This window comes from Odontesthes bonariensis, chromosome 9 (assembly GCF_027942865.1).
Source record: "Odontesthes bonariensis isolate fOdoBon6 chromosome 9, fOdoBon6.hap1, whole genome shotgun sequence".
Classification (NCBI taxonomy): domain Eukaryota; kingdom Metazoa; phylum Chordata; class Actinopteri; order Atheriniformes; family Atherinopsidae; genus Odontesthes; species Odontesthes bonariensis.
The window spans coordinates 11,712,661-11,734,063 of NC_134514.1; the positions used below are offsets into that span (position 1 = coordinate 11,712,661).

Consider the following 21,403-nt stretch of genomic DNA (forward strand, 5'->3'; position numbering starts at 1 on the left):
AACCGCATCACTTCTCATGCCACCCTGACAGCAGCTCATGTCTCCTTGGGAAGGCAAGTGACTTGCTCTTAGTTGCCTCAGTGCCTTTTCCATTTCATTCCAGTCATTTAATCTTGGAACTGTATCAAGATAGCGATCTCCCTTTAACCTCCAGAGAGGGGACGGATACAAAGGGACATACCCCCCACTTCATCACTCAGCACCAAGCAGTGGTGGCATGCCAAACAATCCCATTAGCCAGCAGTTGAAAGCCTGTGGACAGCAGCAATGTCCTGAAACAACTGCAGCTATATGCTCATTTGAACTTCTCCTCTCCCACCATGCATGCGCTTATGTGTCAGCATATGTAATGACCGGAGAGGTACACTCAGCTTTTACACTGAGGAAATGGGTAGACCCATCATCACTCTAAGTAGCTTTTTACAACTCAGCACTGATCAATTAATGACTACAAATGAGACACAGAGAGATATTCATACAGGAATATTAGAGTGATGCTGCAAGAAAGAACAGTACAGGGAACAGGATAAAGTCAGAAAAGCAGGTCACTGCAAATCAAAAAAGCAGAGACACTTTTGCAGTCACACACATATTGATACCTCTTAAAACTGGCAACACATGGCAGGGTCACTGGCCTCATATAGAAGATTTATTGCCCTCCCACATCCAGGTGCCTGTCACAGAGAAATGAGCTGGGACTCAAACAGCAACCCGAGTAATCAAAGTGGCACACAATGTTTACTGCTTCTTGGATCTTACCTCACAAATCCAGAGAGTTAAAAGGAAACGGTAAACAACACTGGAAAAAAAAAAAGTCTGACCCTGTTGGTCTTTTTTTATGCTAAAAAATGCGAGAGGAAAGAAGAAGAAGAGCCAATCAGTTGTTGCAATTAAAGGAGAAGTTACTCACTGCTCCTGTCACCTTTCCACCTCCAGCTTCCCTTGTGCTTCCCTGAGCCATCCGCAGGTACACACACTCCACTCAGCACCTCAACCAGCACCACCAGCAACAGTAGTGGCATCCGCCTGCTGGCCATGCCCGTCTCTAAAGCTTGCATCAGTGCTACAGTGGAGAGGCGAGGGCCACAAGGAGTGCTGTCCCACACACAGACATATCACACAGCTGTCTGGTGTGATTCAAAGGAAAAACACGTTTTTCTCCGCTTCCCCTGGAGCGGGAGGTCTGGGTCAAGACACTGACAACCAAGAGTGGGTCACACATTCAATGCAGACTCCCCTCCTCCTCCTCCTGGGGGAAGCAACTTTCCAACACTGGACAAGCAAAGTAAACCTGGATATCTGGAACTCTGAAATATTGATCTCTGTCTTCTTTTAGTACTCTTCCTCTTTTTCTTTTCTCCAGAATCTCTTGGTGTTGAGAAGGTATTTGTTGCAGTCCTGCTCAAAGCTTCAGCTCCCATACAACATATATAGCACGAGTAGATAGAAAAGGTTCCCCCTCTCTCAAAGCAGAAGTTGTTCAGGTGACAGTGTGGAACAGTCACACTGATGGTGACACATCACTTCTGCGGCAGCAGCCAACTCTTGTCACCAGCACCAGGCAGTGGCTGACTGAGTGTGTGTGTGAAAGCATGCGTGTCGTCCCTCTCTCCTGTCCACCTACACCACGTTTCAGATCACATGAGGCAGTGTCGATATGAAAAGGCGGCATAAATCACAGAGGTAGTCACAACAGAGCAGCCTTGACTCTGTCAACAGAGCATCTGAGAGAGGGAGAGAGTGCATCAAGAAGGAAAGCAAGCAAAGAGGGAGGGGGGGTACCGAGTGAGATGAGCATAGGAGTGTGAATAGCAATATCTCAAGTGCAATGGCTCTTGCGCTTCTGAGCATCCATGATGCTCATTCATGACTGTTTTTCAATATGTACACCCCCATAGTCTGTCAGAGCATTCATCGCTGACACAGGATCATAGTACTTGAATGCCTTTTTAGAGTTAAAACAAGGTAAATCGCTGTACCTGTATGCAAAAACACCAACCATCGTGTCCTGTATGGACTACTATAAAAAACAGTTTGACAAGTGTGTTGAACAGTTAGTATGTCATTGCAAATGATATTGTCATTTTAGAAAGTATCTCTGAATAACATCTGTTTTTATCAAACATTTAAATGGATCGTTTCAGTCAAATGTTGATAATGAATTCAAGTTTGATCACCTTTAAGCTTATTTTGTTATGCTTAAACTGACGGGAATGTGTTGGCACCAACTCAAAATGTGCCAATTACTCTTTATAAAACAACTAGTACATTGCTTATTCTGTAAAATAAGAGAGCAAACAAAGACACACAGTTATCTGTAAGATCTTTTTTACAGAACTGTGCTTTTTCTTTACCTAATGTGCCTTTTTGTACTACAGGTATATACACTGAGTACTGTTTAAAATACACACAAAGCCATACACATGCATAAAAGCGCACCCTCCGAAAAGGCTATTTTTGTAAAAAAACAAGCTCAGCAAGTCGTAGGTTTAGAGTTACACAGCTCGTTTCCTCCAGCTGCCCCGGCTGTCAGAAGGCAGGTGAGTGCAGGTTAATGTGGGAAACTGGAGGTGTCAGCAGCACCATCCCCCCTCTCTCAACCCCACGTCTCTTTCACATGCCCTTTATTATCGTTTTGTAAAATGCTTTTACCAAAAGTGACACTGTCTGGCATTTACAGTGTGTGAGGTCGATGTCAGGATATAGAAAGCATCCCGTCTTCTTTAATAACTGCTTTAAGTTAACCTAAAAATACTGCATTGGAGTCTTCCTCTATGTTTTGTGTTCTCAGATTAAGACTATTCACCTAATGTTCTCACGTTTTTGAATAACATCGACAGCGCCTTACAAAAGTGCCCTTGTATGTGGTCATGTAAACCTGACAGTGGCCCTTAAGGATTATTCCGCTAGAGGTGTAATTAATTGTGATAGCCACTGATGGAAGTCTGATTAAAAGAGCTCTCTAATAATTGGGTCTCTGGAATACTTACCACTGCAGTGAGGACAGGCTACTTCAACCCCTCAGAATGTCAATCTAACACTCTTAATACCAGTACCTGCTTAATGTCAGTGTTAACACCAGCTGTAAAAATATTTAACCAAGGGAGCAGGGAGAATAACTGCAACATGTTACAGAGGAGGCAGCATGTCTAAACTGTCCAAAAGTAGGTTTTTATGATGACATGTATCTGTTAACTTGCAGAATGTGTTTCCTCAGTGACAGGGCTTACCACCGGTTAATAACATGTCCAGCAAGGACTTTTCTAAAGAGGGTAAATTGTGTACGCATTAATAAAAGATTACAGAGTAAATTCTCAGGACATTGGAGAACTGTGGAGTCAAGATCTGTTTTTTCATGTTTGGGTGCTATTGAAGTGAAGCAAGCATAGGCATGCTGGTGTTTGTCTGAAATTGTTGTGATTTTGCGTCTCCCGTTTCTTACTTCTCTCATCCAGTCATTTATCAGCCAGAGTTGTTGGTACTATGCACTGTATTTCCTATCAGTTTTATTGAATTGGGTCACTATCAATTAAAATGGTAAGATAGTAAAATATTCTACTGCAGTATACATACATCAATAAATATGCTCAGATACTCTTAGTAATTCAGAACAAAATATAACCAGGTCTCTTCTGGTCTCATCGACCATGTGTTTAAATGAAATTGCCTAAATAAATAATGGCTAATTAATGAAATATTGTGACAATAATTATAGGCTATATCACAGTTGTTTACTATCAAACTAAGTTTTTATGTTGCTATTAATGTACTTTTAACAACCAACCAAAGAAACCAGGCACGAATACCCAAATAAAACACTGAAATATGAAAAAGCAAACGTGAAGCAAATCATTTTATTGGAAAGAAAAATATAGCCAAATCAGAGCAGATAGTTATAGTCTAAATTCAATGCTACAATCTTCTTCATAACACTGCCAATTTCCATTTATCTACTGCATCTAATAGATTTTATCCTCACCAACTCTTTGGGGAATCAGAGATCTTTGACACATCTTGTCAGCTACTATGTCGCACTTGTGCATGCTCTTGTCATCCTCTACATGCTGACTGCTGGATGAGTCTTCTACAAACCATTTCAGTTTCAAAGTAAAATATTTAAAAAAAAAAAAACTATTCTCTGCTAGATTTAAAGACTCCATTGCATCTTCACCTCAGATGCAGGAGAAGAGATGACCATCTGAGTAATTAAGACTTAAGGTTAAAACCACTTGAGTATAGTATTGACTGAGATCCTTGGCAGGTGGCTTAAGTAAGTACATTGAATGCTATCCAGCAAGTGAAAATACTATCACTATTATCTCTGCCTGTGTGTGCCAGCAACAGCTGATGGCTGGATTCACTCACACAAATCAACCGATGTGTCTGAAGAATTTTAGCACGCAGCCTGAAACAACAGCGAGACCCGTAAATCAGCCCAGTCTCACAAGAAAACGGTGTAATAGGTACTCTTACCCACATCTCCAAAATGTTCATGTGACGTGATGCCATCTTGCAATCATGTCTTTATAAATATTGAAGACGAACCATGTGCTAACCATGTATTTTTCATTCTAACCCAGGCCATATATTATTCACAGCTAACCCTGACCAAGAGCTGCTGACAGTGAAGTTGAAAAGTGAAAATTCCTTGGACAATTGTGTAAGTGGTGATGTAATGCCACCTCCACCATCTCTTACAACCTTTCAAATATTTTTGGATGTTACAGTTGTGCAATGTCACTTTTGTGACAGTTTCACATTGTTTACAATACTAACATATTACTTTTAGCAAATGAAGACATGGGCATGTTACCTTACAGGAGCCTTTAAAAAGGAGTGATATTACCATTTTTGATCACGTGTGACAATATCGACAAAAAGCAAGAAATCGGCATATGATTTTGGAGCCACGTATTATGACAAGCTTAAGCTAAAACAAGTGTTAAAATGTTTAGCATCACCATTGTATCCCTTCACTCGAGTTTGAGTAGAGCTACATGTTCTTTTTACCTGTAAAATTCAGTACAAATCAGGGGTTTACTAATGAAAGACTGAAGATTATTTCATGGCAGTGTTCTGAGCACACTTCTTCTCAAAGCTCAGCTAGTGTATAGTATCTCCTTAAAAGTCAGATCCTCATTTTGTTCCTCCTCCTTCCACGTCAGTATGGTGTTTATGATGCTCCCATTCTGGCCCCTCTACACTCTTCCAATGTAATGTGACAGCAGGGTTGATGGATGGTACATAGAGAGCCAGCAGAGATGAACAGGCAAGGGATTGGATATTATAACACAGCTTGGAACACAGCAAGGGATTCGAGAGGGGGTGGCTGGTTCCTCGTTTCCCACTCACCAGAATTCACATGTACAGTAATAAAAGGGAAAAAGACTTGAAACTAAAGACTTTATTTCTTTTTATGTTTCCCTTTTCTCTAGATTTGGTGCAATGCTAAACCAATTGACAATTGGCTGAAGTTTAATATTTACTTTGAGTGTCATCTTAATTTAAATCCTAAATAAGAAAGCCAGCAGACCAAACCCTAACCCTCCCATAGATTTAGAGAGTTCTACATCTATAACACAGACCAAAGAGCAAATTCTTAACTTTTGTTAAAACTCCTGTTTGCATCATTTCCTTAGAGCTTGATCTGGAGTCTTGTGAAACTCATAGTTGCTGCTAATCTGTATGAATAATAACATATCCCTTTGCAGATTTCACAGAATCAAGAGGTAACTGTGACTGTGTGTGTTGGAACTCTATAACACAATAACTAAATGCCTTTTACATGGCATTCGATTAGAATTTTAATGACTAGGCTTCAGAGGAAGGCAGATGGGGCATAAATCAGCCATCAGGGTTGTACAGTGACACTGTGTGATGGCAGATTTTTTTTTTTCAACCTGCATACCAGAGTTACAGGCGAGTCACATTTCATCACCGTTTCAACCTCAAGAATGCAAAGAGAATTTAGGATCCATTTCAAATTTGTAGACCCAAAGAAAGAATTACAGCACAGTGACATCTAATCTACAGGTAGTAAATACAGTTCAGAAATGAATCTGCTCTGATGCCATGGAGTGTGTATCCTTTGTGGCCGAGTGCACCAACACTGCTCGGGCCATTTTAGTACATCTGCTGCAGAGCCCTCAGTATTTCTGAATGAGTTATGTTCAACATGTATGGAAGATGATGAACAGGGCCACACCCAGCATTTACTACTTTGGCTGGGTTACGGTGCCCCTCTCCATCATCACCACTGTCTGTTAGCATTTGTAGATTTTTGGATTGGTTTTGTTTTTTTCATGTCTTCGTGTTGCCGTCTTTTGTTTCTATTCAGTTTTCTTCTTGGTCATCTTTAGGATTTATTATGTTTGTTGCTTTGTCTTGATTTGTCTTTGTTCTTACATATCTGCATTTGGGTCCTTCATCAACACTGTCCCACCCGTGCCTCTAGCTTTCTATCGGTCTTCTCGAAAACATGCACAGCATCCCCCACCAACAGCACTTTCCAATCAATGAGAAGTCAAAGGGAGAAGGTGGCTGAAGGTTAATGTGTGCTGGGTGAAAAAAACTCGAGTTATAATATAAGTTTATGTTCACTCACATGTTTCCTGTTATCTTATAGAAATAAGTATTTGGGGGTTGCTCTGTTTGTGCTAATTTTATTCAATCCATCTGTGTGAATCATGGAGGCTGTTTGTGATTGCAGCAGTTAGAGAACTTACAATAATTATATGTATTTTTGTGCAAATTTGCTGTCGAATAACTTGTCTCATGTAATCTACAGTGGAAAGGTGGAATGACTGAATATAACTGCAGTTTATAATAGCCGATTTACTAAAAACAAATTTCCATACCTATACTAACATCTGCTCTTTTACTAAGACAAACAGGGTGAATGCCTTTTGCCCCTATTCTCCACCCATGGTTTCATTCCCTGTAATGGCTGTCGTCAGCGGTCTCACCTTGCAGTGAGATTCCAGCCTGCAGCACACCATGAGCTGTGATTTACAGCTGCTGTGGCTGCAGGGCCATCTGGACCATAACCACCCCTGAATACTCAGCACAGGGGTCTGCATCTCTCTCTCTCACTCTACAATCCATGTTTTCCTTGCGTCGATACACATTCCCTGTTACTTAAACACCAACATACAAGCTCAGTCTGGATCTACTTTTTTCTCGCATCTCTCTGGTTTCACATCTAATGATGGCCATTTTATTAAAGAACCTTAAAAGTTATTACAGAGAGCCATTTGCAGACATCATAAAATGTGACACAAACCAGACTTGTCTTAGTAATAAAAACTAAAACAGCTTTTTCTTTACTGTATTGTTCACATTTTGCATGCTTTCAAATGTGGGAAAACAAGAAATTGTAGTGACTGTAGGTGTTCAGAATATTTCAAACTGAACAATACTTTGCACAGAACAAAGTACTAAAGTGTTATTGTGTTATATGTTGTTATACTTCTGACACACTGCCGTTTTCTACTCAGTCCTCGATGAAACCACAGAATCACACCATCCAACACAAACAAGATGTCTTTCCCCTCACTTAACAGGTGATAATCACAGAACCCACATCTGTGTAAATGTGCTTTATTCATGATTATGAGAGTGTTATAAATGTGGCTGTGCATCCTTTAATGACTTGTGCCTGTGATTCAATGAGTCTCTAAAAAGCCTTCTGGTGCAGTATTTGTGCACTGGACTGTGTGATGAGAACCAGGTGAAACATCTGGTGTCATATAAAAGGTGTTAGAGCATTAAAAGCACATTTGTGCAAGCCTCAAAATAACTGCAGATGTAAGGGTGTGCTGCTGAGGTCAGGTTCTGCAATATGACCATTGTCCAGCAGGAGGAGATGTTGGACTTGGTAAATATCAGGTTACGCCAACTCAGCAACTCATTCAGCATCCCCCTCAGGGATGTCAGGTAACACTTGGGTGTAATCAGTTTAGGAGTCTTGATTTAGATCGTTTAAGATTAGATCTGTAAATAAGCTCTGGCTTGAATCTAAAGATCCCTTTCTCCTCAAATTGATTGGAAATTTATCATTTACAGCCAAATGTACACAGCCCTATATCCTTAGAGTTTCAAGGACAAGCACGTCCTTGGGTCGATCAGCGTGGAATGGGGGCGTGTGAAATGCTGTGCCATTAAATCAGTGTCAATGTCAGAAAAGAGATCTGATTTGCAAGAACAGTTACATTAAGGCAAGGCAAGGCAAGGCAATTTTATTTATAGAGCACAATTCATACACAGGGCAATTCAAAGTGCTTTACAGCTACATAAAATCACAAGAAGGCAATAAAACCATTAAAAAGGAATAAAAAAAATAAAAGAAAGAAATTAAAAAAGAAAGAAATTTAAAACCCATTAAAATAATCATTAAGTAATTAAAAAGTGAAGAGTGCAGATAAAATACTTTCAGGTGTCATATGCACAGCTAAATAGAACTGTTTTCAGCCTGGATTTAAACATTGTCAGAGTTGAGGCCTGTCTCACATCTTCTGGAAGACTGTTCCAGATTTTAGGGGCATAAAACTGAAACGCAGCCTCACCTTGTTTAGTCCTGACTCTGGGCACCAGCAGGAGACCCCTCCCTGAGGTTCTCAGAGCCCGAGTTGGTTCATATGGCTCTAACATGTCAGAGATGTACTTTGGCGCTTGACCGTGAAGAGACTTGTACACAAGCAGAGCTGTTTTAAAGTCTATTCTCTGAGAGACAGGAAGCCAGTGCAGAGACCTGAGCACTGGACTAATATGGTCGTATTTCCTGGTTCTAGTCAGGACTCGAGCAGCAGCGTTCTGGATGTACTGCAGCTGTCTTACAGCCCGTTTAGAGAGCCCAGTGAGCAGGCCGTTACAGTAGTCTAACCTGCTGGAGACAAACGCATGGATCAGTCTCTCTAAGTCTGGTTTAGACACTATTCCTTTGATTCTGGCAATGTTTTTTAGATGGTAAAAAGCTGCTGATGTTACTGATTTAATGTGGCTGTTAAAGTTCAGGTCTGAGTCCAATATTACCCCGAGATTTCTAACTTGATAGTTAGGTTTTAGAGAGAGAGTCTCAAGGTGACTGATAACACTTTCTCTTTGTTTCTGTGGGCCACAGACAATGATTTCAGTTTTGTCTGAGTTTAGCTGGAGGAAATTGTTTTGCATCCACACACTGATAAGCATCTTGTGCAAAGTGCAACAGTGTTAAACACAAAAATATTGATGGTAGTGATACACTATAGTTCTCCAGTCATCAACATATGTCAGCACAAGAAAAGAGATTAAAGTCTATTTTCAGTTCAACTTTATTTTTCTTATGTGCTATATAAATACATTTGATTTGATTTGATTATATGAAAAGCTTTGAATATGATGACAGCTTTTATATGAATTCATTTGATCATCTTTTATTTCTATTTGGCTTTAAATCTACGCAGTAGTTATTCATGTGTATGTACATATGAGTATAAGCAGCACATATAATGTCGGATAAGTGTGTGTGGCACTTTGAATAACTGCAACTACGATATTGCTTACACTACAATTTTTTTTTAATAAAATTAAAAACTCAAAAATATTTACTTTTAAATCAAAACTGTATGGCATTATGTTGCACATGAAAAAAACAAACAAACAAAAATACAACACAAAGTTGTATTTAGTAGTAAATCAAATTTTAGTGCCTGAAGCGTTACCACCACTGGCCAGTAGGTGGGACTCTAAACCAAGTTAAAGCTTCACCTAGGACACAAGACCCACTGCTAATCCTGAGAGAGAGAGAGAGAGAGAGAGAGAGAGAGAGAGAGAGAGAGAGAGAGAGAGAGAGAGAGAGAGCGAGAGCGAGAGAGAGAGCGAGAGAGAGAGAGATCCTCTCCTTTTCCAAAAGGGGGCAGTAGAGTCATTTTGTGAGACTGACAGAGCTGCAGCTCACACACAGCTCTGACTGTTAACTGAGCTTTCCTCAAACCTGTGTTTCTCATACCATTTCATTGGGACCAATTAAAGTGTCCTTCATCAAAAGCAAATTGTTAATGATTTATCTGGTTAGCTCCCAAACTGATACTGAGATGGCTGCATTGGGTTGGTGTTGTTTCTCAAACTAGTTAAAGTAAACAGACATGTGTCTGCAAAGTGTATGCTGACTTAATGCAAACATTAAATACTCAAATCTCTCTTTTTCTCTTCCCCGTCAGAGCCCACCATCTACTTCATATCCACTCATTAAGACTTTCTTCGTCTGTATTTGAACTGACAGATCCATGAGCCTTTAATCCTTTTAATTCGAGGTTCAAACTTTCAGTAGAATCATTTTCTAACTAAATAGAATAAACAGTGCACGAGTAACCAAATTCTGTCTCAGGATCTATTTAATGTGGCTCCAGACAGAATAAATTGAAAAGTAATGCTGCAATTTATTTTGAGGGGGAAAAAAGAAGAGTGGAAAAAAGCAAAGGATGTCACAATAATTCCTGTGCACCAAGAAGTCAGCCAACACATGAGGAGAATAATCATTTGGAGATGATGGTGGTGGCTCTGTGATTAATGGGCCCATTTTCTTTGCACAGCTTGGATAGTGGGTCTAGTTAGCCCCATTAAGAAGAAGCCTGAAGCCACCCAGTTCTGCTGTTTGCCATTCTTCCAGCTAACATGAGCAACAGAGATGGTTTAATCTCTAGATGTTAAATATACATCAAGAAATACAGAGAAAGACTTTCTTGGATTAATCTCATGCAGCTTTTAGGTATGAACTACTCATCTTAATTCCTGTGTCGGAGGGTATCATGCCACCGTAGTCAGAGAAGGATGGGGAGAGCAGACCCAACCTCTACTAATTGCTTCAAACTGCTATGCAAAACTGGAGGGAGAAACTTTTGCTTGTTTCATTCCTTATTTGATTGACTACAGGGAGCAAGAGTGGCAAACACTGGCCAGACAGCTGCAGAGACATGCCAGTCCCCCTTTCAGAAAAATATGCAAATCCACTGTTAAATTTCATTTTTCTAATCCCTTTAATCAGAAACAGGGGAATAAAGCCAGCTGGTAGGAACCCATGTTAAGATGTAATTAAGCATCTGATTGAATTTCAGTGCATACCAGAGTGTGTGTGCCAAGGCAAGAGTAGGAGGAGGGGGTAGAAAATAGAAGCAGGGGAGGAATGGGCACTTGTACATTAGATTGAGCATTGGGATTGGTGGGGGGGGGGACACATGGCCCACCGATGGGAGACCTGGAGCTCGCGGCAGGCTTGGTATTTTCCAGCATGCTCCACTGCATGAGTGAACAGCGATCAGAAGCACATTTTTATATATTACTATGAGGCCTCCTGTGTCAATCATCTCCCTGCTGGCAGTAGAATGGTTTTCCTCTGCATGAATCTAAACACAAGGTCCCAGAAAACAGACATGAACAGCATCACTACAACACCCCTCTTTTTGCAAATATGCTCAGAAAGCAGGGACTGTTGTAGTACATTGTTAATTGAAAAATGACAGCCTTTTCCTCTTCTGTCTCATACGGCATAGGTTTGCTTTCATCTCTCACTACTCGTTTGGGGCCAGTGCTGACGGATATACTGCATGCACACCTGGGTACCAGCCACATAGGCTGCCTAATCCATGTGTGGTGGACAAACGCGCTTGTGGGTAAGACAACCCACACACACACTGTAATGAAATTCCTTTCCTCAAAGTCTCTTCTCTAAGAGAGTGACAATATAAAGACTGGTCTAGGGAAAGGTAGGAGCTGTCATACCGGTTTACTTGAGCTTGGATATAGAACAGATCCATTACTGGGACCTTTTATCACCAAACGATGCATGATACCTGTGGGGCTCTGAAGCAGAGAATGTGAACGAAAGGGGGAGGCATGAAGGAAAGAAAGGCAGACTATGACAGGTGATAGAAGTCGACAGGTCATCATGTGTGCGCCCTCTCAATGTCCTTTCCTAGTCATCCTTCACCTAGCTCTGCGTTATGGCTGTCTGCGCCCAAGGCCCATCTGCTGAACAAGCTGGCTGGTGACAAACAGAGTTAAAGGAAATCAAGACTGCACCACCCTGACCTCAACAGCCTCCAATACTTCTACTCACAACTAGTCAAAAATAAAAGAGAATGTGCGATCCATTGGCTGTAGTTATCCATTTCTAACAATACAAAAATTGAATAAGCCCAAACTTGAATAAATTTGGCTGGCTGAAATGATTAAAAATCTAAATTTACATTTTTTTTTTCGCTGTCTACAGTATAAAAATCTCACTCCTAACTTCTCTAGACTCCATTAAAAGAAGAAGTCTTCAAGTACAATTTCTGATTTTCTCAGAACTGCATTTTTTTCATAGCAATTCAATCCCTTTTCAAAGCAATTTGCTTTGTGGTTATAATATGGGAAAAAAGTGAACGCAAAACTGAAAGCACACGTTAAAGGCTTATTTTCCTTTGCTTTTACACGGACAGATTCAATAGCCCCATTTGCACAACTATTTACTGATGTGTACACAGCTATAGATAGTACTTTATCCACAAACCGCAAGGAAAAGTGGAACCGTTATATGTTTGTTTACAACTCATTGTTAGAGATTGACAGCCTTTTTCAGGGAGATAAAAGGACAGGGGTAAGCAGTAGTTCAGTGTAAGGTGATGTATGATCAAACGTAAAAGCAGTATTGATTTTCCTCAATTGTGTTTGCTCCGTTTGCCACTATTAAATATGGATTCTGCGCAACTGCCATCTTGACTTTGTCTTGAAATTGACACTCTCTCTATAAAGGTCTGTAGCTTTTTCAATAAAGCCCTGTGTCAAGAGAGAGATCGGCCTGACGCAGCTAGAGACTCTGCGTTTGATTTGCTTCAGAGGCAGCACATCAATGCCACACTGCAGCTCTCAGGTTGAATAGCAAGAAATAGAGGAGGAATGTCAGAAAATCTGGGATAGGAAATGTGAAACTTTCACTTTGATAATAAATGCAGTGTCCTTGTGTTCTAGTGCAGGCCCATGTTATTTAAGAGCTAAATGATTCCGACTTTAATTTTCTTCATGTACGGCTACTCCAAAAATAAACATGTGAGTTCTATTAAAGGGGAAGTTCGTTTTTTTAAAACCTGAACCTTATTTCTGCTATAAAATACGTTCATCTACTCACCAATAACAGTTTGGTGAAAGTCGCTGTCCTTCGGAAGATATTTAGATCACTTGAGATCCGCGTATATATCCATATAACGGGGCATAGACAATACAGCCTCTAAATAAGGCATTATTTGTCTTTATTTCACCAATACTTTAAGACGAATGAATGAATGAGCCCGTACTATTGCACTGTGAGCTCATAGCTGCCATATTGTTGTTATCTGGGGCTATCGGAGGGCTTATAGGAAGTTTTCTACACACGCATCTAGTGGAATGACTTCATTTACGCGCGCAACTGCAGCACAGCTCATTCACTCTGGTAAGGACTTCCATCGTACTCAAAGTCGTCGTTCATGTCGTCAACATCTGATAAATATCCTGCCATGTTGCACAAAACAGTAGCGAACTCCGTGTGACGTCAGCCGACTGTCACAGAGCACGGGATAAATAAGCTGTGCTGCAGCGACGCGCAGCGATGAAGTCATCCCACTAGACGCGTGTGTAGAAAGCTTCCTATAAGCCCCCCGAAAGCCCCGAATAACAACAACAACATGTCAGCTATGAGCTAAGAGTGCAATAGTATGCGTTCAGTCTTTAATTTGCCTTCAAGTATTGGTGAAATAAAGAATAATGCCTTATTTAGAGGCTGTATTGTCTATGCCCTGTTCTCTCCCGTATATGGATATACGCGGATCACGAGTGATCCAAATATCTTCCAAAGGACGCCGACTTTCACCAAACTGTTATTGGTGAGTAGATGAACGTATTTTATGCCAGAAACAAGGTCCAGTTTTAAAAAACCAAACTTCTCCTTTAAGTGAAAGAAATTAATCTTTGTTATGCTGTGCTATGTTATTGCCCCAGTGACAGTGTAACTATCTCAGTTTCCCACCCAGTTCGTAGCTCAACATCAGTGGCAAAGATTAATGCAGTGGAAGCATAAAAATGGAAAGAGATATTATTAAAAGGGAAAATGGTGCAGTTGTATTTTTTCACAGCACACTAGTTCTTATTTTTAAAAACAATGACATTTCTTTGGTTATAAATTAAACAACCTGAGCAAAATAACAACCAATGTCACAACACTGCATGTGAGAACAAAAGCCAATCACATAAAGCAGTGGAGTGACCATGAAATTAGAACCATTCATTAAAAACTGTCTCCAGCAGTTAAAGTATCTCTGACTGGTTCCACTGAAGGAGAGGGATTTCTGTGAATTGTCGCAGCAACTAACAAATGTTCTCCACAACACCAATAATGGTCAAACATCCCATTTAATGCCGTTTCTGCTTTTGTCTGCAGATGAATAAATCCAGGTGGATGCCCATCCAATGTACTGTTTAAACCCATTGCCTGTGACAAATTGCATACTACTGTCGATGCCACATCATTGTGAAGCTGTTCCTGCATTGCAGCACATTTTAGACAAGTTTGTCTGGTCAGAGTCGTTTCCTGGCCATTAGAACCCATTTTACAAACTGATGCAGCTCCGTGGAGAACTGCTGCACAGATCACTGTGGGTGAGGCGATAAATGCTGACTTAACAGTACAAAGAAAGTCCTCTCAACAGAATTATAAATGTTTTATTCACAACTATTAATTACAAACAAAAACATAAATTACATATACATGCAGACACATAGGTCCATTTAGAGTACTTTTGATCTGGGAGTGTTCATCTGTGCTACGTTTCACTTGTAAGAGTGGTTTGTTCACTGATAACAGGGTTGGTAATTTGATCCCCCAACCCATCTACATGCTGAGATATCTATTGGTAACACTATAAACCTGAGTTTGCTCATGATGGCAGGCTAATGCCTTGCATGGCAATGAGGCAACAAACTGTAAAGCACTTTGAGTGCACAAAGGAAATAAATGCGCTTTATAATTACAGTTCATTTGCCATTCATGCTTTGGGTTAGGATGCTTAATTCCACTTAGCCTGGTAAAAACCTAATGGTAAACAATGCATCACAGTCCACAGTGCTGTGAAACGCCTTGCCAAAGCTGTAAATCCAAATACAACAGTTGAAGGGTTTGGAACTGAAATGTCCACAATCATACATGTAATTATATAATAACTGTACTATATAATATAATATCGTGGTAGCAATGTAACATTTTACATGCAACATTTTTCTTAGAATGGCTACACTTAATGTGAGCAGGAAAAAAAGGGAAAGACATATGATCCTCCCTAACATAACACTTTTCTACCTGGGCGTAGATTAAAGATCTTTGAAATATTTATTTTTCACTTATTCACACACTCATATGAATGGTGGCAGAGCTGCTATACAAGGTGCTGGCTTGTTGTCAGCTCCATATTGGGAGCAACATGGATTCCCAATGGACAGCTGCCCGTTAAATTAGTATACAGCTAAATCAATACAATTAGAAATATAAAGCATTGACACAGCACGATGTAGTTCAGAAAATTTAGACAAGACAGTACAAAAGGGGTGCTTTATTGGTTGTCCACATACTTTCAGTTTTATAACATGCCAACCACACTGATACTCAACATTTGTTACTCCTAAAGTTATTAAGATTAGAGTAACTATGGACAGTTTTTTTCAGGAATGCATCAACAAGCAACCAGCTGCTCATGTATGTGTGTGATTACACAGTGCATATTGTGTATGAAGTAAGAAATGTACGGATTAAGTGTTTAATACCCAGCAACAGCTTCTGTCAAGGGTTGCTGAAAACAGTAGGCAATATGTTTGAGGGCAACATACTTGAAGCACAATGAAGACCACACATTTTGACCTTCAGATTAGTATACATAGACTTGCAGATGTACACTCACTGAATTATGCAGACACACACCAGCAAGTATATGCTCATACAGGTATGTCACCACTACAAAGCCAGTCTCATTATTCTGTGTCCCTTGACATTTTAGCACCACGGAGAGCTCCCATATTAATCTTGAGCTGAGCATCTCGTGTTCCCTGTACATTCCTACCCCTAATGACAGTTTTATCATAACTTATTATTGCTGCCCCAACCATGAGCTGAAATTATGTAAATGCTGCATGTTTGGTGCGGAAAACATCTTTATGTTTTGCTCAATGGTTGCTCAAGCGAGAATCTAATTCTGCTCGCCGACAGCCTAAATGAATCGGCTTGTTACGGTTTGAATAATGGTCTAAGCAGTGAGAGACAGGGTCGGCTAGCTGAAGGTTGAGAAGGAGAGACCCACTTAGTCAGATGCCGCCTTATCGGATTGTACCTCCGCCTCATTCATTACCTTCCATCACTTCCCACATTTGCAATAAGCAATATCATTACAGGATGATTTGCCTCAAATGTAGGGTTGAAGTAACATCTCGAGGCAGGAATAAATGCTCCAAGATTTGTAATTTGGGCTGCAATATAGGCCTTTAATAAAGCTTGAGATTCACTCACCCACACAGCTCTTTTTTTTGCCTCTGTCTCTTTTTCACACATGCAATAGAGCAGGCAATAAGGCAGAGAATAACACTTTGACTGCAATGGTATTTTCTTGGATGTACATCTTAATTGGTATTAAAGGTTTGGAGATGTCCAAAGTTTCTACCTCATTCTCTCAAAATGTTACTGACTCTTTGTCCTTTTGTTGTTCAGTCTGTCAATTTGTCTCCAAGTCTCTGTCTCAAAAATTCTCTCATCCTCCACACAAGCCTATTGGTATTCAGTGACACCAAACTCTAGCCATCCTATTTATTTAGGTAGTTATATGAACAGTCTTCAAACCTTCATGCCTGATTTCTAATTAGGCTCCATTTAGGTGCCAATGAGAACTTCTCCAACGTAAAGTAGTCAGTTCTGCTGTTGCAGTGTCTGTCTTGATGTGTGAGAAACTACAACCCTCAAATGCTACACTGAGATTACATTTACAACACGAATAATCTTCATGCTGCACTTGGATCTATACATTCAAAGATTTTTCCCCCGATAGTTATCCTCGTTTGAATTGTACACTTGACAGTCGAGAAAGTCTTAGAAGATAAAACGCAACTAAGAAGGGATCTTGAGAACAGTTAATTCTGTCTTACTATGTGGTAATCCACTGGTGGGCAGATAAAGCATTTTACTGGTATACTATAAGATGAAATCCTATCCTATGTTATTAGATAAATGTCTCCCAAACACAGCTTCAGTGCATCGTAACACAGCTAATGGCATGACTGTTAATGAACTAACAGCCTGTGATTAAATTAAAAGAATCTTGAAACCTTTTGAAAAGTAAGCTTCCACTCCTATCATCCATCACTCACATAACATGAATTAAGTACTCCTTGATTCAGACAAGATTATAAAGAATAACTTTTGAAATGTCTGTTTGACATTTAGAACCTTGCACTTTATTATCCGTCTGTATATAGCAGCCTAAGAAATAAAAAGTTCCTAAAACCTTATCCATACCTGAAAACTGGCTACAAATAAATAAACAAATAGAAATAAATAAATAAACAAATAAATACCCTGACTAGTGTTAGAAGGGTTTAGCTGTTAAATCTAAGAACGAACCCATACCCCAGTTAGTATGATCATAATCACTACTGCAAACAGAACACAGACAGTTTCAGAGATCCCTTGCCTGTCACAAAGTGTGTTTGATGGGGATAGGAGTTGACTGTGTCGAGTGTGAGGTACAGACAACATAAAGGGAAATAAAGACAAAGACGGTCTGCTAGAGTAAATGCTGCACACCTGCAGACTTGTCAGAGGCGGATAGAAGTGCACTACGGGGGAGCATTTCTCCTGCTCGTCTATGTGGTCATTGATTGTGAGACTGCTGAGGATTGACATAACAGCCTTCAGGCAGGGACAGATGGGCCAGTGCCACTGGAGCACACCAACAGCACTGACTGTCCCCACTGTTGGGGCTAGCTGATCCCAGAGGGCTGGCAGGATAGGGGACAATGAATTATGAGTGATGCAAAACCATTGGGTAAGCATGCTGGAGCATTTGTCATGATTTGGGTAGATATATTTAAGGGAGTGGTGCTTGAATACAAGGCAGCCCACATACAAAATACACAAATTAACTGTACATCCAGCTTGAGTTCATACATGTTTACATAAGCAAGAATAGAAGACACACAGATTAACTCAAGCTTGTGTTGGGCTTCTTAAGGAGAGCCTATTATATTGTAGTATTCGTGTTCAACATCTGCCTCTGACACAATCTGTTTTCTAAAAATAGACAAACAATAGCCTCCTGCCTCTCTTGGCACACACACAGAAATGTATGTGTCTCCTCTCTGTCTCTTGAACTAGAGGCAACTTCTTATTCTGTAGTCACGTCTGTATATTTAGGTGAGTGAAGCCGGAGTGCTTCTCTTTGGCTCTAGGTCAGGGCTTTTGTCCGCCAGGGATTCAGGCTTCTACAGACTTCTCAGTGCTCTAATGGGGCACCAAGGGAGAGGAGCTTTCAGTCGGGACTGTCTACCTCCTGTGGCAAGCTTAATTGGGTATAAAGAGATGTAGCCCTCCCTATGCCCTCCACCTCAGGGTAAACCGAATGATATGTTTAAGTAAAGGCTCTAGACGTGGTGTGCAGGTTAAAACTTGCTTTGCTTGGAGGGAAGGACAGAGTCTGTCTGTCTCTTTTGTCCTTTCTGAATCTTACAGAACATTGGACCTTCAACTGAACAGTTTTCAGTTTTTTCCGATGACAACATTGTTGCACTTAGGAGTCTGCTGGAATTATCTCAATTCCAAGGGTAACGTGGTCTTTACTTTGATGAATGGACTGTAATGTCACTTCTCTCGGCTTTACATTTTTCCTCAAACTGATAAATCATGTCAGAAGTCGTTGGATGTATAGTAATGCCGGGGCTTTTCCAGTGGCACTACTGATCAAGAAACCTCCCAGCTTCAAGAGAAAAAAAATCCCATAAAAAGGATAAATCACTTCGAATCTGCAGGTCAATAGTATTGAACAATAAACGTCTTTCTCACCTTTATTCATCAGTGTTCAAAGGAAGACTGGCAGGAAGGGTATGGTGGGGAAGGGCTCAGCATAGACAGAAGCATTAATGTGTGTTAATACACTAAAAGCCATGGACCTTTTCTAGGTGATGGATTGTCACTACTAAATAAGTGCATGTGACAGCACCAATGCTGCAGTGTAGGTCAGGGAAGAGCCATCAGCAATGGAAGCTAAAGAGACATAGGTTGGGTTTACAACAAAAACAGGGGTAGGTCAAGGATCAGATAACACTGCTGGCCTTAATTTATTTAATTAACCTACAATAAGGCACTAGTGAAGCATTACAGTTAGTGCTTATGTACAGAATGTTAATTGTAGTGTATTGGTTATTTATCCTATGACTGTTGAAGAATCCTGGACCTCTCAGTTCTGAGAAACCATACAAAAATAGAAAAATAACAGAATAAAATGGAGCAATTGTGTTTTCTGAAATTATGCTGTATTCTTTTTTTCTTTTTACATTTATCTGAAAATATATTGCGTTTTGGGCATCTATAATAGTTGAAGAAAAACATAAATAGATGTAAATCTTAGCCAATTTTACAATAATTGCAACAGTTCAAAATAGAACTAATACAAACAATCTAAAAGGTAACTACATACTGAATAAAAGTAACACCTGTTGGTGGTGTGCTTCTTCCCACAGTTTTTAGTAGATTTATTCATCAAAGTAAATGCTGTAAACCTTTGACAACAAATCTGAACAACAAATTAAAACATTTGGAGAGCATGGTTTTTTTTGGCATAAACTATTGTATTAGACAAAAAAAACCTTAAAATCCTCACTTGCTAATGGCTTTAGATAAAATGTTGAGCTTTTACAAACTGCACTACTTCCCAAGAAGTTGGCATAACTGTATTAAATCTTATGGCAACTGGTCCAATAAAATGTCAGCCTATACCAATTCAGACAGACTCCATTTGTCCATGATTTACCCTTTTTTTTCCCCCCAAAAATGGGGAATATGTATCAGTGCTGCACCCAACAAAACCACATAACTGATGTAAAATCAATACTAAAGAAGCTCTTTTCATTTTGGTGAAATTGCAAGAGAACAAGAAAAATCTTGAAATTTTAAGAACTCTTCATTGGCAGAAGACGGCACCACATACACTAGCAAGTACACACATTGACGCATTGTAGCAAAACAGGGTGCATGAATGATTGTAAAACCTGATCTGTCAACATCCCAACAATAGAGATAATGAAATGGAATCAAACCAATGTAAATCTTTACTGCAGATGTATGTAGTGCTGATGTGGTGAAGCAGGGAGGGGTCCGTCACTGACAGCACATGTCAGATGAGCTGAGAACATGTCAGACAGAAGTGATGGGAGCCCTGTCAGCTCCTCACTCACACCCCGTCCCGGAGCGCTGTGTCAGCTACCTCATTATTGATTAGTCGTCTTCTTTGGGGAATTTTGGCTTGATCCTTTGTCACGGGAGCAGCAAAACCAATTGAATAGAAAAATCAGATGTATAAATAAGCAATGTTCTGCATGAGGGCACCCAGGAATGACACACTGACATAGTCACCTTGACATAACCCTGCAGCTCCCTCCCAAAGCAATCAGTACTGACCGGTGCTGTTAAGCCCTCACACCCTGACACACACACACACACCTCTAATGGCTGTATGTGCTTTTAAACAGGCATAATGTCCTTTTTTTCATTAGGTTAATCTGAAAGCCTTTTTCAAAAAAAGGCACAGAGATATCCCCATCGATTTATATTGCTCCTATAAAATTATAAGACAAGTGTTAAATCTGCTGTTAAAGGTCTCATTAAAGTCTGTAATTGCTACTCTGGATACTGTCCTGCCATTCCTTACTGTTACTGTCACAGGATATCCCAGACCGTCACAGTCCATAAAAATCTAGAGAAGAAATCTTTAAACAAACCCCATTTGATCTGCGATGACTATCATGTTGAGGGACAAAAATCTCCTTGTGCTTTATCTGCAACTCCTTAGATTTCTTTAGAAATGTAATAAAGGATGACAAAAAAAAACAGTAACAAAAGAGTAGAATATATAAACCATTTATTCTTCCTTCAGGAGACAATTCTAAGAAACTTGATTTTGTTATTCATTCCACTCTATAGATAAATCCCACTTCATCCCAGCTCATAAATAACTTTCGCTTTCAATTATACAATTCATCTCTCCTGCTATGAGAAGCACAAGACTCTTCAAAGCAGCCATATGTACAAACAACTCACAAATGGAAGAAAACTGTCTTAAAATGTGCACATCTGCAGTTCAGAGTTTAGGAATCAACTTTGAGTGAT

At 40.0% G+C, this 21,403-nt stretch overlaps 1 protein-coding gene across 3 annotated transcripts in view; it reads right to left on the reverse strand.

Annotated features, from left to right (window-relative positions):
- robo1 (roundabout, axon guidance receptor, homolog 1 (Drosophila)) overlaps positions 1–21,403 on the reverse strand; it is a 223,543-nt gene that overhangs the window by 161,331 nt on the left and 40,809 nt on the right. The window contains exon 1 of one of the 3 annotated variants that reach the window (XM_075473125.1): positions 911–1,182. The exons of the other annotated variants lie outside the window; for them this stretch is intronic. Coding sequence (XP_075329240.1) covers positions 911–1,058 — 148 coding nt within the window. The 5' untranslated portion in view covers positions 1,059–1,182. Of the gene's footprint in view, positions 1–910; positions 1,183–21,403 lie in introns of those variants that run through there. 3 annotated transcript variants of the gene reach the window in all.